Here is a 15588-nt window from a genome sequence, read left to right as displayed (position 1 = left end):
ATGGGGAAGCGCGGCCGGCCGCGGAGGGAGCCGCGGAGCGAGCCGCGGAGCGCAGGGGCGGCCGGCGGGGCCCGGTGCCCCCTTGGGGACATCTGCAACACGAGCCCCGCGGCGGGCATGGACACCTTCCTCTACAACGTGCAGGTGCTCCTGGAGGCCGCCAGCTACCTGGAGCGGATCGAGAAGGAGAATAAAAGTAAGTGCGGGCTGGCGGCCGTGGCCGCGCGTGTGCGTGACTGCGGGGCGGTCAAGGGGAGTAAGGAAAATAACCCAAACTTTCGGCTGCCTGCAGGGGCCGGCGACGCAGTGACAAAGGGCGCCGGGGCCGGCCTGCACCCCCCGCGGCAGAGCCGTGCGTGCGACCCCCGCCGCCACTGGGGAGACCGGGCCCGGGGGAAAGTTTGGGATGGAGAGCGGAGCGGGACGGCGCGGGGAGGGGGGGCGCATCTCTGGTTCTCGGGGAGAGCGGGCTCGGAGCGGCACCGAGAGGGGCCGGGGGGGCGGTGGGCCCCGCGCGGAGCCAGAGCCGGTGGCGGAGCCGGAGCGGCGGGGGAGGAGGCGATGACACGTCCCCGCTCCCCCCGCCGGGGCATGGGCAGAGTCACGTAGGCAAGTGGCAGCGCTCGCCAGGTAGCCGGCGGGGAGGAGAGGGCAGGGCAGAGCAGTGCAGTGCAGGGCAGGGCAAGCGTCCGGTGCGGGGCGGTGGCCAGCAGCGCCGCTAGCCTCCTGCTCCGCGGGCGCGGAGGGTGCGCGTAGCCCGCGGCTTTGCCCCGCGGAGCGGTGTCCCGAGCGGGCAGGCGAGCCGCGAGGGACGGCGGCACCGCGAGGCAGAAGCGCTTCGGGAACAAAGGGGCGGCCGTGGCCCGCGGCGGAGCGCGGCCGCGGACCCCGCGCGGTGGCGGAGCGCGCTCCAGCGGCGCTGCGCCCGGCGCGCCCCGCCCCGCGGGCGGACACATGGTTCGCACATGGAGCCAGCGCGCCGCGTTCATTGGCCGCCGCCTCCCGGGGGCGGGGCCTCCCCTCCCGCTCCGCCAATGCGCGGCGCCGGGGTCCCCCGTGTGACGTCACGCGTTGCCGAGCGGGCCGGGGGGGCGCGGGGCCGGGGGGGCTCGGCCGGGGGGTTCGGCTCGGGGGCTCCGGGACCTGCGGGCCCGGGGCTGTCACACGGACACCTCGCAGGGAGCCCCGGGCTCCGCTCCGCCACCGGCGCTTTGCCCTTGTTTTCCTCGGGTTTCTCTGTTACTCTTTGTTATAGCCTTTTTAATTTTTTTTTTTTTAAATTTTCTACTTTTTTTTTATTATTCTACTTTTTTTTTCTTTTTTTTTAATTTCTCTGTCCTCCTCGCTTTCATGTTTGGGGTTTTCCCCCCCTCCCCCCTTTTTTTCCTCCGAGGAGCATGTGCTGCGTTTTGTTTTCCGTTTAACTTTACAAAGGCATCGGCAGTGCCTCGCCACGCGTCTCCATCGCTCCATCGCCCTCTCCTCGCCGTTCGCCCCCGTGGCAGCTGCAGGTCCCGAGCAGGTGCCGGTACAGGGTGCCCTTGTTCTGCGGGAAAAGCTGCGTGCCCGCAGGCTCCCAGGGAAAGGGATCCCACTGCGGAGGAGCCGCTCTGCCGCTAAAGCTGCAGCCAGCAGCCCTTGTTCTTTGCTCGCCCAGAACAAATCCAGGCTGCTCTTCTGTTTTGGAAAGTTGAGTTAATATTAGGGTGGGATTTTTTTTTTTTCTCTCACGTGCTAATTGTTGTTTCGTAATGAATCTGCAAAGCCAAGCGTCTGAGGAGCTGAGCTGCGCCGTGAGCAGCAGCTGCGAGCAGGGAAATGACAGGAGACACCAGCAAGAACTGGGTTTGCGTGTGAAAACAGCAGCATCCCTGGTTTGGAAACTGAGTGTCAGACCGCTGCTTTAGGTCTGTTTTTTTTCTCAAGGAGTGCTCTTATTGTGAAGGGGAACTGTCAAAATCATGGCTTTTTTTCAGGGTGGGGGGAGATAGAATTCTCTTTGCCGTTGAGATGGATAGTATCTGATCTTTTACACGCTCCATTTAAAAATGCATCATTTTACACGGTTCCTTGTTTGGAACTGGAAAATGACTAGGACTGCAGGATACAGGATTTTTTATTGCTAGGTTTTTAAAAGAGGTGTTTGCATCTAAACAACTCCATTCCTGAGCACTTGTTTTCACGGAAGCTTTCACTAGTAATTGTTGAGGTCATAATGTTGAAAATCATCACTTTTATTAGGAAATTCTGCAAAACCTTTCAGTATTTTAATGTGCAATCAGGACATTTTAGGGTGAAAAGTCCCATTTAACCAAAGGTTCAGCTGGTGAACGTGCTGTTCAGAACGTGACTGTCATAAACCAGGCAGCTTTTACGTGTTGCTCCCAAACAAAGAAAAATGCTGCTGGGATTGGAAAACAATCTCTGAGCCTTACTGGCCCTATCTAAACTAAGGAACAGCTGCAGAAGCGGGAGCGTTGTACCCTAATGTATATACATCTCCTTTCTGGGAAGGGATTTGCATGCAGAGCTCAGGTTATTGCACCAAGAGAATGCTGTGCCCTTTCCTCTGCCAGGGCAGGGGTGATTCCTCAGTGCACCCAGTGCTGGCAGCCTGGCAGAGATGTTGCTAATGGTCACTCCTCATTACAGTCTCTGAAATCACAATTCACAATAATAGAGGGGGCAGCTCAAAAGAGTTTGGTGATGGAGACTGCCAGACTCAGTTGCTGGAGACTGCCAGACTCAGAAGCTTGCCTGCTTCCTGCAGGATGCCCAGGTCACTTGACCATGGTGTTACAAAGGGTGTAATGAGCTATTTTGGTGTTACTCCCATCAGGAAGGTGGCTGAGTCACAGCCCTGTTGTGCCAGGTGCTGTACATGCAGGGGAGTGACAGTGCCCTGCCCCAAGGAAACAGTCTTGAAAAAACAGAGGTGACAGGTGGATGTTTGTCTCTTCCTGGCCAGGATGGGTGACAGGACAGAGCTGGGTAAAGCTGGTTGGGATCAGCATCACAGTGGTATGGAAACTGAAGAGCTTCAGTAACCATAGGAAGGAATTTAAGGAAGGGCTGTTAAGGCTCTGAGAGCTCAAGTGGTTTTTCCTCATAGTTTTATGGTTTCTGATAAACAACACTCAGTGCCCTCATTCATTCTTCCAAGCCTTTGGTGGCTGTGCCATGTTATTCACCTTCTCAAAACAGCGTCCTCAGCAGGAGCAGATGCTGTTTGGTAGAAGGGCCCCCTGAGAGGTGGACACAACCTCTTCTCTTGTGGGTCCAAATGCTTGGATATCCCAGATGTGCATGTCACGCCTTCTGGTGATAGAGGAGCAGCTACAAGGAAGTTTTCAGCCTCCAAAACACACCTACCCTTGTCTGCAGGTCAGTGGTACAAGGCAGACAGCAGAGCCTTCCAGGTCTAGGGCAGGACTTGAGATAAGGCAGGAATTTCCTACCTGCCTGAAGCCCAGGCAGAAATATGGAGATGATGATGATTTACATTTATAGGTCCCACATCCTATCGTTGTGGCCATGAATAATAGCTGAGGGGCCGTGGGTTGGCTGGGTGGTGTGGAAACAGAACCACAAGCCATGGAGCAGGGTAGGATATACTGTCAGGGCTATGGCAGGGGGAGGCAATGTTCAGGAGTGGCCTCTCAGCAACACCCTTATTCACTTATATTTTAAAATATTAGAATAAAAATGACCTGTGTTACAGTATGGTGACAGGGAGGGTTAGAATCCTCTTATCAGACTCCTTGGGTAAGCTGGAGTATTTTAGCTGCTGAAATATAACTGAATTGTTTTTCCAGTTGAGCCTCGGGGAGTGAATAACAGTGCTGCCTGCCTGCTTGCTGCAGTTCTCATGGTGAGACCACAAAACCCAATCCCAACACACCTTGCTAACTGACATGTACAGGTTTCCAAATGACCTGTTTCTAGAAATTTAAGCTTGGTATCCAAATAATAGAAATGTGGCACGAAGAAAGTTACAGTGGCTGTTTTCAGAGAGGAAAGTTGTGCTGAGGGCAGCTCTGTTGATACATCTGTAACCTCTGCAAATGCCACTTCATGAATAAACAGGGCTGAAATCTGTAGCAGTTGGAATGTTTTTAAAGGGACCTGGAGTAAACTCAGGTGAGGTTTAGTATTGTGCCAGGCACCCCCTTTGTGTGTGTGGACTCATGTTTTTGTCAGTAGGAGTTGCACAAACATGTGATGAATCCTTCGGATACGATGACTTATCTGTAATAGGCATGGTGTGTAATACATTCTGATCTCACTACAGATACAGACCTGTGTTGCCATATCCTCTTCCAAAAGCATGAAGGCAATCAAGTCTCTGTAACAGGGGTGACAAGTTCACCAGTCTAATAGAGGTGTGCATGCATAGGACAGTGGGCCTTGCCCCTCGCAGGAGACAGCTAGGTCTTCTTCAAGTGCTGGCTATGTTTATTGATCTTCTGACCAGGAATAACAAATGGATGATCTTAGATTTGTCCTTTGCTCCTGAATAATTCTCTCTGAGGGAGAAGACAACTGAGCCTTGGGGATGAATTAACAGTATCTTCATCATGTGGCTCCTTCCATTGTTTGTGTACTGTTTAGGGTCTTTTTCTGACAAACCAAAGAAATGTCAGAAACCTGTAATTAGCTGAGGGCAGAAGAAGCTGAGACTGCCTTTGGTCTGCATGCAGAGCTCCCATTATATCAATGAGAGCTGACCAAGTGGCTCAAGGTCAGTGTAGATGGCCTTGGATCTCATGGTGATGTGATATATAGAGCAGTGTGGGACCCCTTTATTTATATATTTTTCATCCAACTCACAGTAAACCCCTTTCATTCCTCCTGGTTCATGACCTGGCCACAGTGATTCATGTGTTAGCCACTTCCAGGTTGGGGTGTTTTGACTCATGCTGTTTGGACCTCAGCATAGAATTCAGAAGGAAGCCACAGCAGGAGAAATGATAGGGCAGAGGTAGAACCATGGAACTGTGCTGGAAGCACTGCTGAGAACTGATCACATCCCTTGTCAGCAGAGCATCCTGAGAGCCAGAAATGAAGCACATTCTGAAGAACCCTACTTTCTTGTTATTTAGCTGAAGGACTCTGTATATTTTTTCTTGTGGAAATTCCTTTTAATTTTGCAGCTGGATCAGTTAAGTGACTTAATCAAAGTTATAGAGTAAGTCACTGACTCAGTATAAATTTGGGCACAGCACAGGGCTGAAAACAGAGCACATCTCCTGGAGAGAAGGAACAAGTGACCCGAAGAGCCAATAGATCTGTGGCTTTTATCTTATTGTTTGGCAGAGCTTAGTCTTTGAATCAAAGCGTGCACTTGATTCCTGTTCAAACTCTTGGGTATCCCAGAGGTTTGGTTCTGAGGAATGTCTGTCCTCAGTGGTGGATGGGTTCCAGGTACCAGTGGGAGTGCTGAAATGGATTATCTGGTGCCTTGCAAAAGAGTGAACCTCCTGGATGAGAAATGAGGCCATGTCCTGTAGGCACTTGTAGGTCCCTTGGTGAAGGTATTGCAAGCCTTGGAAGGAGTTGAGTAGGTGGGACTTGGGTTGTGCTCCAGTCTGCTGCTTCAAGTCCTGCAATTCTGAGCTATTACAGTCATGACTACGAGAATAGAGACCTGTTTGTTACAGTGTGTGCTGATTATGTTGTTCAGATGTTGTTCCCCTCACTAGAGAAACAGGAGTGGTATGGATCTGCTGTTCCCAGAAATTTGGGGAATCACTGAATCTTTTGAGAGTGCCAGAAAATGGTTCCCACCAGGGACCTCTGTTCATGCTTTGATTACACAAGTGTTAGATTTCAAGGATTTGAAAACAATATTAAGAGTTTGGAGGGTTTGTGTGAAGGTGGGCAAAGGAAGCACTTATGGCTGTTGCCATTTTAATGTTTCTCCTAGAAAATGCAAATGGTTGGGAACAGGAGGATTTTAGCAAAAGCCAAACACAGAATGAAAAACAAGGCAGCTTAGCCAAAGGGATTGCCCTTATTGAAAATAACTTCCACGTTGCAAAGCATTGTGCTATTTCTAAGGTTTGTGTTCAAAGCAGAGGGCTGGGCATCTTGATTTGTGAGACGTGTTCCTGTTCCACCTCTGACTTAGGGTGTGTCTTCTTGTGAGTAATTATGCTGCTTACACCTCAGTTTCCCTTCCTGTCGAGTGGAAAGAAAATAGCTGAAGTAATTTTGGGTTTGAGAAGCTTAAAGCATTACTTTTGGAAAGCTCTTAGAAAATTTCCCTGATGGAAGTTGCTAGTTTAATGTAGGTGATGGCGATGTTGATAAAAAACAGATCACATCTGTTATACTTGATGAAAATAGTACAGCAGCATTTCAGATGTAAATATTAATTGATTTCTGCACTGCAGATTTCTTCTTGGATATTTAAATTATTGCTAAGGAGGAGGGAAAGGCTATCAGGGAGATTAACAAATCCATTATTAAGGCTGGAAATGGAGGGTTGCCGAAGTGCCATTTAATAAAATGTAAAAAGCCCCTTTCTAAAGGGCGAAGCAGCAGAACACACAATGAAAGTGAATCACAGCTGCCAGAAGGGATGCCAGCAGCAAGCACTTATAATCAGAAAACTGTACTTACAGATCATTCGGAGCCACTAAATTAAATGATCTCATTCTCCCCTAAAATACTCTTCCCTTAGCCCCTCCCCAGTGTTGCCTGTGGATTGCTCAACCACATTTAAAATTTGACTTTGGGGGCTTTTTGGTCAGCAGTTGAGTGGCATTGGGCCTCTTCGTGCTATTTACTTTCCACCCACTTTTGTTTCTGTCACACTCTGGCATTTTGCAGGCTGACCTGCCCACACGAGCACTTGGGATGGCAATTGCAAGATTTTACAGATCTGCTGGGGCTCCATAGTTACTTGCCTCTTCTCTAGGGCTCCTTCTTTGGGGAAATGTCCCACAGTTTATTTCCAAATTTGTCTTTGTTTCACACAGATTTTTTTTTCTAATTTACATTGTTTACTTCAGAAACAAAGACTTGGAAGCTGAGCTGAAGTGTAAATGCAAGAGCTTGTCCTACATCATTTCACACAGAACTGATCCTGCTGTTACTTATTTCTAGGCTGATTTAATTCACCATGTGTATCAGGATTCCCCTCCTTCCTCCTCTCTTGTTTTGTATATTGAGCTTTACCTTCATGAGGCTGACTCTCTGATATGCTCCTAACCTACCCCTTCATTTTCCAGCCATGGGTTTCCCATTTAACCCCTAGAGTGGCACCACGTATCTCCCAATGTGCCATCAGAAAAGCTAATGGCAGTGGGTCTGCTAAGGGCCTGTTTTGCAGTGAGTTTGGGGGGTTGGAGTTGCAGGGTTTGGGTTTTTTAGTGTTTAGTGTTGCTAATCCTGAGAAGCAAATGGCTCTCTGGTTTTGGAAGTAGGTTAAAGGAAGCTCAGTTAGAGCCCAGAAATGCTCTTGTGTTAACCTCTCTGTTGTGGAGATGTCTGTGCACCTGTGTCCTTTTCCTTAATCCAGGATCTTATGAGTAGTCCTTGACACTGCCCAAATTTGGAATTTTCCTTCTGTGCTTTTAACAGTCTCCTCTATGGGCAGTTTCCAGTGTAGAAATATGAGGTGGGGAGAGAGAATGTTTCATTCCCTGAGTTCTCCTTTCCAAGCAAGGGCTGGGACTGTCTTTCCCAGAATGAGGAAGGGATGTCCCTGGAGGTGTCCCAGCTTCCTTTATTTTTCAGCTATGTCACCTTAAGAGAAACAAAACAAATCAACCCCTAGAGATCTGGAGATGAAAAGGTCTGTGTAAGAACTGAATAGTGGTATTATTTTTACCTCCATCAGCTGCAAGCCTGCAGTTTTCTGAGGAAACCTCAGAAATGGTGGATCAGCAAATTATGTGTAGAGAAAAGTTAGCTACCCTGAATCCACTTTTTTCAGCTCTTCTCTAGTTGAGTGCTGCCGACTCTTGCAACTGCATCACAAGTCTCCTGATACTTTGTGCTCTGCCTAAAGCCTTTGCTACCAGACATAAGCCATTGATTGAGAATTTCTGCTTTTTTGGGATTTTTTTCAAGGTACTTTTCTGTCTCCTGTTGTGATGGAGGAATGTTTGCAAATGTAACCAGTCATGGCCTAAAGGTTCAGAAAATATCCCAGTCAGAACTACAAAACAGTCCTTGGGGTATTCTAAGTCAGAATCAGTTGGAGATTCAGATATTTACTATGAATGTTCTTATTGTGATCTTGAATGTTTTCTGAGTGCATCCTTTTCAAGTAAGATAAATATTTTAGAGGTTGGTATAATACAATTCTATGTTACCAGGTTTTTAAGCTCCATTCCAGCTAATACTGAGTTTGGTAAAATTCAGGGTGATAGAAGTGATCCAAGGGTTTGTACCTACATGAAAATAAGGATGTAAATACATTATTAAAATTCTGGAAAGAGTGATCATACTGAAGGCATTTGTTAAAATGTTGAGATGATCACTGTTGTGCCTTGTTAATGTACCACTTCAAGTATAGTGAATTTGCTGTCTGTGGTATCTCTTGTCTATGCTCTTAAATAATCTGTGCACATTGAAAAATGGGCCTTGCTCCTTAACCTCCTATGAAAAACAATCTATCAGTCACTCCAGGTGGGAATTCCAGGAGTTCCATCTCCACAGGTGAGATGTGGAAAGTTTCCACATTGTGGCTGTGGCTTTGTCTTTTGTAGGCTCTCAGCTTTGTCCTTGCCACAGCCCTGCCAGTTCCATGTGGGTGGGCACGGAGCCCTCACCTGGGGTGGGTGCTGTGTCCGGCCCTGGGCTTCTCAGCTCAAGGGAGACACGGAGCAGGTGCACTGGAGGGCTGCGGAGTTGATCTGGGGACTGGAGCGTCTCTCTTAAAAGGCTGAGGGAGCTGGGCCTGCTCAGCCTCAAGAAGAGATGTCTGAGAGGGGATTTTATTAATGTCTGTCTGTTGGAAGGGAAGTGTCAGAGGTTGGACTGGGTTCTTTGTGGTGGTGCCCAGCAATGGGACAAGTGGCAAGGGGCAGATGCTGATACACAGCAGTCCCACCTGAATATGAGGAGCTGTGCAGGTAACTGAGACTGGCACAGGTTGCCCAGAGAGGCTGTGGAGTGTCTCTCACTGGAGATATTCCAGAGCCATCTGGATGCAATCCTGCACACTGTGCTCTGGAGTGACCCTCCTTAGCTGGGAGCTGACCCACCGTGGTCCCTCCCAGCGTGACCCACTCAGTGATTCTGTGACCTGACCACCACGACCACCACCTCAGGGTCTGGGTGGGCCCGGAGCCATCCCCTCAGGCGCGGGGACACGCAGCCACTGCCCCGGGAGCTGCCCCCACACGCTCCGGCCGTGCCTCGGTGCTCCCGGGAACTGCATTTCCCAGCCCGCCCCGCTCCGCTCCGCTCCGCCCGCCCGTGAGCGCCGGGCAGAGGTAAACAAAGTGCTGCGAGGCGGCGGGCGGGGCGGCGGCCGGAGGGGCCGGTCCCGCCGCGGGGCTGCCGGGCCGAGGGGGCCGGGGCTGGATCCTGGCAGGGCCCGGCGCGGGGGCGCATCGGGGCTGGCCGCGGGGGCAGCGCTGGGGACGGGGCTGGGGCAGGAATAAGCGCTCGCCGCTCCCCGGCGGGAGCATCCCGGAGCGGCTCCTTCCTCCGGCATTTCCTCCGGCGTGTTCCCTTGCCGCCCCTCGCCCTCCCAGGAGAGCCGCCCCCGGCACGGTGTGACGAGGCCCGGGCACTGGGCAGAGACGGCGATCCCCAGCGCCTCCCCGCCGCAGCCGCCCCCGTGTCCAGCGGGGGAACCGGGAGCGTGGGGGCGGAGGGCGGCCCGGGGCTGCGGAGCCCCCCGGCCATGGAGCGGGTCCAGATGATCAACATCCAGCGGCTGCTGGAGGCGGCCGAGTATCTGGAGCGAAGGGAGAGAGGTAATGGGGGGAGGATGGGTGCCCTCCGTGAGGGGAACGGGGCTGGGGTCAGATCCCCACCGAGGGGCGACAGTGACCCCGAGAAGGGATCAGAGCCGGTGTTTGCTGGCGGGACGGTGGTGAATCCCCAGCTGAATGAAGGATAGGGCTGATGAGCCCTCCTGAAGGTGGTGGATGAGGTGGAATGTTTTTGCAGAGTGGGGGAGGTTGACGTGGATGTGGTTTCTGGGAGGAAAAGGGGGTATTTGGTGTGAAAGTTTTCCACTGGGCAGGAGGGATGGTGATGGGTGGCTCTGGCTCAGCAGACACGTCAGTATCACGGTGAAATATATCTGGTTTGCCTGGTTCAGATAGGTTGGGCAGGAGGAGGAAGATGAGGCACTCTCTAGACTGTCTTGTTTTGTTTTTTTTTATATTTTCAATGTTTGAGTGGTGTTGACCTTCCTCCAGGGTTGGCAGAGACTTTATACTTCCCTTCCTCCCTTTTCTCCAGCCCCAGTCACTTCCCTGTGAAATGAATATATATCCTCAGTCATTTCCCTGAGCTGTTGTGATTAAGGGCCTCCCCAGCTAGGCCAGCAGGTTAGTGGTGAGGCCTGCCTGCTGACTTCTTTATTTTTTTCCTTTTTTATTTTTTTCTCTCCTTTTTCTATATATTTTTTTTTTTTTGGTCGTTGGTTTTTGTTATTAATGCCTTGCCTGTTGATTCTCTTGCAGAGTGTGAGCACGGCTATGCCTCGACCTTCCCCTCAGTCCCAAGCCCTGGACTACAAGACCCAAAGCCCACGCGGAGGCTGAGCCGGGCACGGAAATACAGCGGCAGTGGCAGCATTGCCAGCATTGCCACCAGGTACAGTGTGGGCAGGGCTGCCTGGGGCTCACAGCTGCAGAACAAAGCTGGAGGCAGTGGGGAGAAATTTCCTCTCTTGGAAAAATGGGAAGAGAATGTGAACAGCTAGAGGGATTCAGAGCTGGGGCACACAGGTGCAGCGTCCATTCTGGATCTACAGCGCTGGAAGTAGAGGGGGACACAGGGGAGCTGGATCTGAAGTGGCGCTGCCAGCTGACACCATGCCAAGTCTCAGATGCTGCAGAGGGAAGGGGAATAGGGAGATCTGTTCATAAGGTTTAGGGAGAAGGTAGGCAATAGCTATTCCCATTATATACAGCTGATGCCTTTGCAACCCAGAAATCACTGCTTTTAAGGGATAGTGCATGTGCAGCCTGGGTGCTTTGGGATTGTAATGACAGGCATGATTTGAAGCAAGGAAATGTTTTGAAATGGATCCCCTACAACAAATGGGAGAGAGGGAGATGACTGACTGTAATGTACAACATGTTAAAAATTCAGTTCAGGAAAACAAAGCTGTGTTTCAGTCTGCCTTTCAGGGCAGTGGGATTTCCCAGCTTTTGATAGCTTGGTAATTGTAGAACTCCATATTTTTGACACTTTTCTTATTATACAATGGCATGTTTTTGGTTTCTTAAAACTAGAAGAGACAATAGGATTAAGCCTATTGCCTGATGCTGTGGTTGCATTTGCCTCTTCCCTCTCATTTCTGTTCTTTTTATTTTTGTTTGCTACCTTCTGTAGGTTTGTTCAGACCTTGTTGAGACCTTCTGGGGTAGAGAAACTTTAGAAACATAGAGTATGCCTTTGAAAAGGCATTTGCAAGCTTGCTTTTACTGCAGCAAGGCCTGTGCAATCCATAAAATGGTGGCAGGTGGCTCAGGTGATTAAGGCTTTCTTAAGGCCATTGGGAAGGACCTGTAAAGGCCTAAGGGGAAGGTGCCTTTGCTTGCAGTGATTCTGCTTCGGCAGCATTTGATAATAAAGGTTGTTTGAAGCAATGTTAGGACACCTTGCTGTGGGGAAGTTTTCTTCATCAGGATCAGCATATCTTGAGCTCTTTGTCTGTTCAATGTTTGTATTTGCTTCTCTGCTTCATCCAGCCTCTCCTAATTTGAGGGCATTTGTAGCTCTTTGCTGTTTACTGTGAACCAAAGCCCCCAGTCCTGTGACTTTGTGTTGGAAAATGGTGGCAAATGCTGAATTGAGGTCGGTATTTTTCTCTCTAGGTTTCCCACATACTATTTTTCCATCCCACACCTCTTTGTCTCAAAGGCCTTTGTCATGGCAACCTGCCCTTCTCCAGAGGAGGGCTGGAAGCACACCCCCCTCAGGAACTCCTTAGCACTGAATCCAGCAGCCTGTAGGCTGGAGAGGGATGCAGAGCACTCCCAGTCCCTGGGGCCAGGGTGCTCAGCAGGCCCTGCCAGCACAGAGCTCCAGGCACAGCTCTCCTGGGGCAGCTCTGTGCTGACACCAGCCCACTGGGCCCTGGAGCTGACAGGCTGAATATGTTCCTGTGGGGGGAAAGGCAGCAGAGAAGCAGAAGAGGTACTTTCTAGTCTTTCTTAAACCTTCTTTATACAAAGAATACTGAGGCCAGATTGAATCTTTAGAGTGAGAGCGTTGTTACCCAGAGTGTTTCCTCCTGTGCTTGTTCCAGCCTCAGGGAGTGACCAGTGTCAGGTCTGCTCCAGGCAGGGACCAGTGTGGGTCTTTTGGGGAGCTCAGACCTTACATGCACAGTTGGAAATGGAAGTTTCTTTTAGCACAAGTCGTAGCAGCTTGCACTTGCTGTAGGAGATGGCAGGCCTTCCAGATGGCTGAAGTGCCGGGAAGTGACAACTGTGAAGTTTAGGGTGCCTCCAAATTCACTGCAGTGTCTTTTGTGTGATGCTGAGTATAGCATCAGCCTTGTTTAAGGAAGGCTCTGTATCATCTCTTCCTATTAAAATCAAAGGGGCAATTCAGTAAGTTCTGTCTGGTGGAGTTGGAATGGACTTTGAATTAAATATCAAGTCCTTGATGAGGAACAAAACTTACATTTCATGTGTGGACAAGAGATTTTCTTAGATTGCTTTTGTCTCAAAATGTTTCATTGGTGTAGAGAAATAATGCATTTAGATCTCATGCAGATCTTGTAATAAAACAACCTCCTGTAAAAATGTCTCTCAGGCAACCTTGGGAAAGTGACAATGTTTTCCTTTTTTTTATTTATACACTTTTACACATTCTTTTACAAATTGGCACGTGTACATTGTTGGTGGTCTTTATTGAACCAAATAATCCATGATTTTGTGGTGCTGGGTATTTATGAAGCTTGGCTGCTTGTTTGATTAATATTTTAATTCCAAGTATTTCCCTTCAGCATTTGCAGCCCAGACATGACAGCTATTTCCTCCCAACAGGCTCTGTGCTGTCATTGCACAAACACCCAGAAAGTTCTGAGGAGCAGACAGCCCAGTTCTGGATGGCAGTGGTGGAGCAATTCTTATTCTTACAGAGCTATGGTGATCTCGCAATCTCAACAAAATAATTCTTTTCTACCCCAAATAGGGGTGTGCAGATAAGAGGAAAAAAATTGCTTCATAGTTTCTAATTCTTGTGATGCAATTTTAAGGAAGGATGTTGAGGCTCAGGTTCTCTTTTCCTTTGCTTGTCTCTGTTGTGCAACCAACAGCATGGAGATTGCTGCAGAGGGCTTCCCTCTGCAATCATTATCTACATGAATGTGCAGTGTTTTGTGCACATGTTTTAAAGATATAGTCAGTTTGAGTTAAAACATGAACTTATTTAAAAATACAGTTTTGCTTTAGTTGGAGATATTTTGGTATGGGAAATTACCCACCTGCAGAAAATAATTGGAGAATCACAGTCATTGTTACTTGGTGTTTATAATAGACAAGGGAAACTTTTTTTTTTTAAATCCAACTTAACACATAAATAAAAGCAAAAAACCCAAGCAAATCGAAAACTGAAGTTAGCCAACATGTGTTACATTTGAATTGAATATTGCCTCCTTAAATTTGCTCTTGACAAAATTATCTTCTGATTTTTGGGAGGGGTTGGAAAATGAACAGCAGTTTGTTACAGCATGTCGTATCACTTATTTAACATTACTTTTTTCAGAAGGGGTTTCTGGGGCAGAACCTGAGTTTCTAAAACACTGCTAGAGAAGTGAAGTAGTGTGTGCTGGGGGTGAAGTTCTGTGGGTACATTAACTTGCACTCAATGTCACTGGAAACTGCTGCCACGGACCCTACATGTGCAGTTCTAATAGACTCAATTATTTGAAAGGTTCATTATATTTACTTAGGATTAGCCTGGCTTGATATTTCTACATTTTGGAAAATAATTGAGAAGACTTTTTAATCAATTAAATCATTGTGTCAGCAGGAAATAAAATAAACAGTAGGGTTGCTAAATTATTTTTCCCCGATAATGCCGTCAATTTAATGAAGTTAAGATTTATAAGGAAATCTGAAATTGCGTTACAATATTAGATTGTCATTTGTGTTTTGTTGTTATTTAGGCTCTCAGGCATGTAGAAAGCCTGTTGTTTTTTGGTCTAATCCTGGGGAAATACCAAGCATCCTCCCAGCAGCACTGGGAGCCCTCAGCTCTCCCAGGAGACCCATGTTGTTAAGGGCTCTCAAATAATCTATTGCTCAGTTCCATGGGGGAGGGTTTGATCTCTGTCCAGTTTCTTTTTCTTTTCATTTTCCTCTCTTCCCATTATCCTCCCTTGTGTCTGGCACTGCCTCCCAAGGGCCTTTCATACACCTACAGTCTGGTAGCAGGTTGCTTGCAGAGCTTGGAGTCAGCAGCTGTGATGAGTATGGTGAGGCATTTTGGGCATGTTATCTTGGAAATCTGGGTGTCTGGGTTTCTTTGCCCTTCTGGCTGTTCTGCTGGTGCAGCTCCTCATTTTCTCTGTTGTTGCACTCTCATCTACCCATATAAAACTTTTTTTCCACTTCTAAATCCCATCACTTGGTCTTGTGCTGAACTTCTCTGTAGGCCTTCACCTCTCATATCCTTTGAAGTTCTCTCCTGGGGGTCCACATGGGGACTTCACTGCTGAAACCCTCAGGTATGCTTGGCTTTGAGCTTGCTTTGCTCACAGTGTCCCAGAGCAAGGACTGTGGGGTGGGTGTGTAGCTGTGCATTAGGTACTCTGTGTGCCTTAGGTGAGGGCTTAATGTGGCAAAGGTTCACAAACATGGGTGCAGAAGCTCAAAGGGTGTGGCTGCAGGTGAATCTGCAGGTCAGCCTTGGGTGTCTGGTGCACAAGCAAGCTGATGTACCACAGCAGCAGTGCTGTGCAGCTGCACCTCACTGTGCAGGGGAGGAGTAGGGGGGTTGGTGAACATTGCACAGTTTCAATGTTTTATCTTTTCTGTCAAAGGAGGTTTCCACCCTCCTCCCCCCACATCGTGCTGCTGACTGAGTACCTGGCAATTTTCAGTCCTTCCTGGAGCCTCTGGAGTTAGGACAGTGCTGTAATTATGATTTTATTGGGAGAGAGGGTGTGCAGGTGGCTGAGTGGTTTGCCTGTCTTGTGTAAGGAATTCCTGAAAGAGCAAATTGCTGTGTCAGCTCTTGTTGATCTATTTTTCTGCGCAAAGCCCCCACCCCTATCTTCATGTCCCAGAGACCTGGTGTCTGAGACTTTTGTCCACAGCTTTCCTGCTTCCTAGGCTCTATAGTTGCTACTTGTTTCTGGATGATACTTTGTTTATTTGCTTGTGAGTTTTTTGGGTTTTTTTTTTTAGTCCTCTTGCACTGGATCACGCCTCA

At 48.9% G+C, this 15588-nt stretch overlaps 1 protein-coding gene across 2 annotated transcripts in view; it reads left to right on the top strand.

Moving 5' to 3' along the window:
* The window catches only part of MXI1 (MAX interactor 1, dimerization protein), a 54850-nt gene continuing 39262 nt past the window's right edge, over positions 1 to 15588 (top strand). The window contains exons 1-2 of one of the 2 annotated variants that reach the window (XM_063163222.1): positions 1 to 196; positions 10656 to 10788. In XM_063163222.1, coding sequence (XP_063019292.1) covers positions 1 to 196; positions 10656 to 10788 — 329 coding nt within the window. Of the gene's footprint in view, positions 197 to 9609; positions 9939 to 10655; positions 10789 to 15588 lie in introns of those variants that run through there. The other variant, XM_063163223.1, reaches the window with a different exon arrangement.

Source organism: Melospiza melodia, chromosome 9 (assembly GCF_035770615.1).
Source record: "Melospiza melodia melodia isolate bMelMel2 chromosome 9, bMelMel2.pri, whole genome shotgun sequence".
Classification (NCBI taxonomy): Eukaryota; Metazoa; Chordata; class Aves; order Passeriformes; family Passerellidae; genus Melospiza; species Melospiza melodia.
This window is presented reverse-complemented; position numbering and strand designations above follow the sequence as displayed.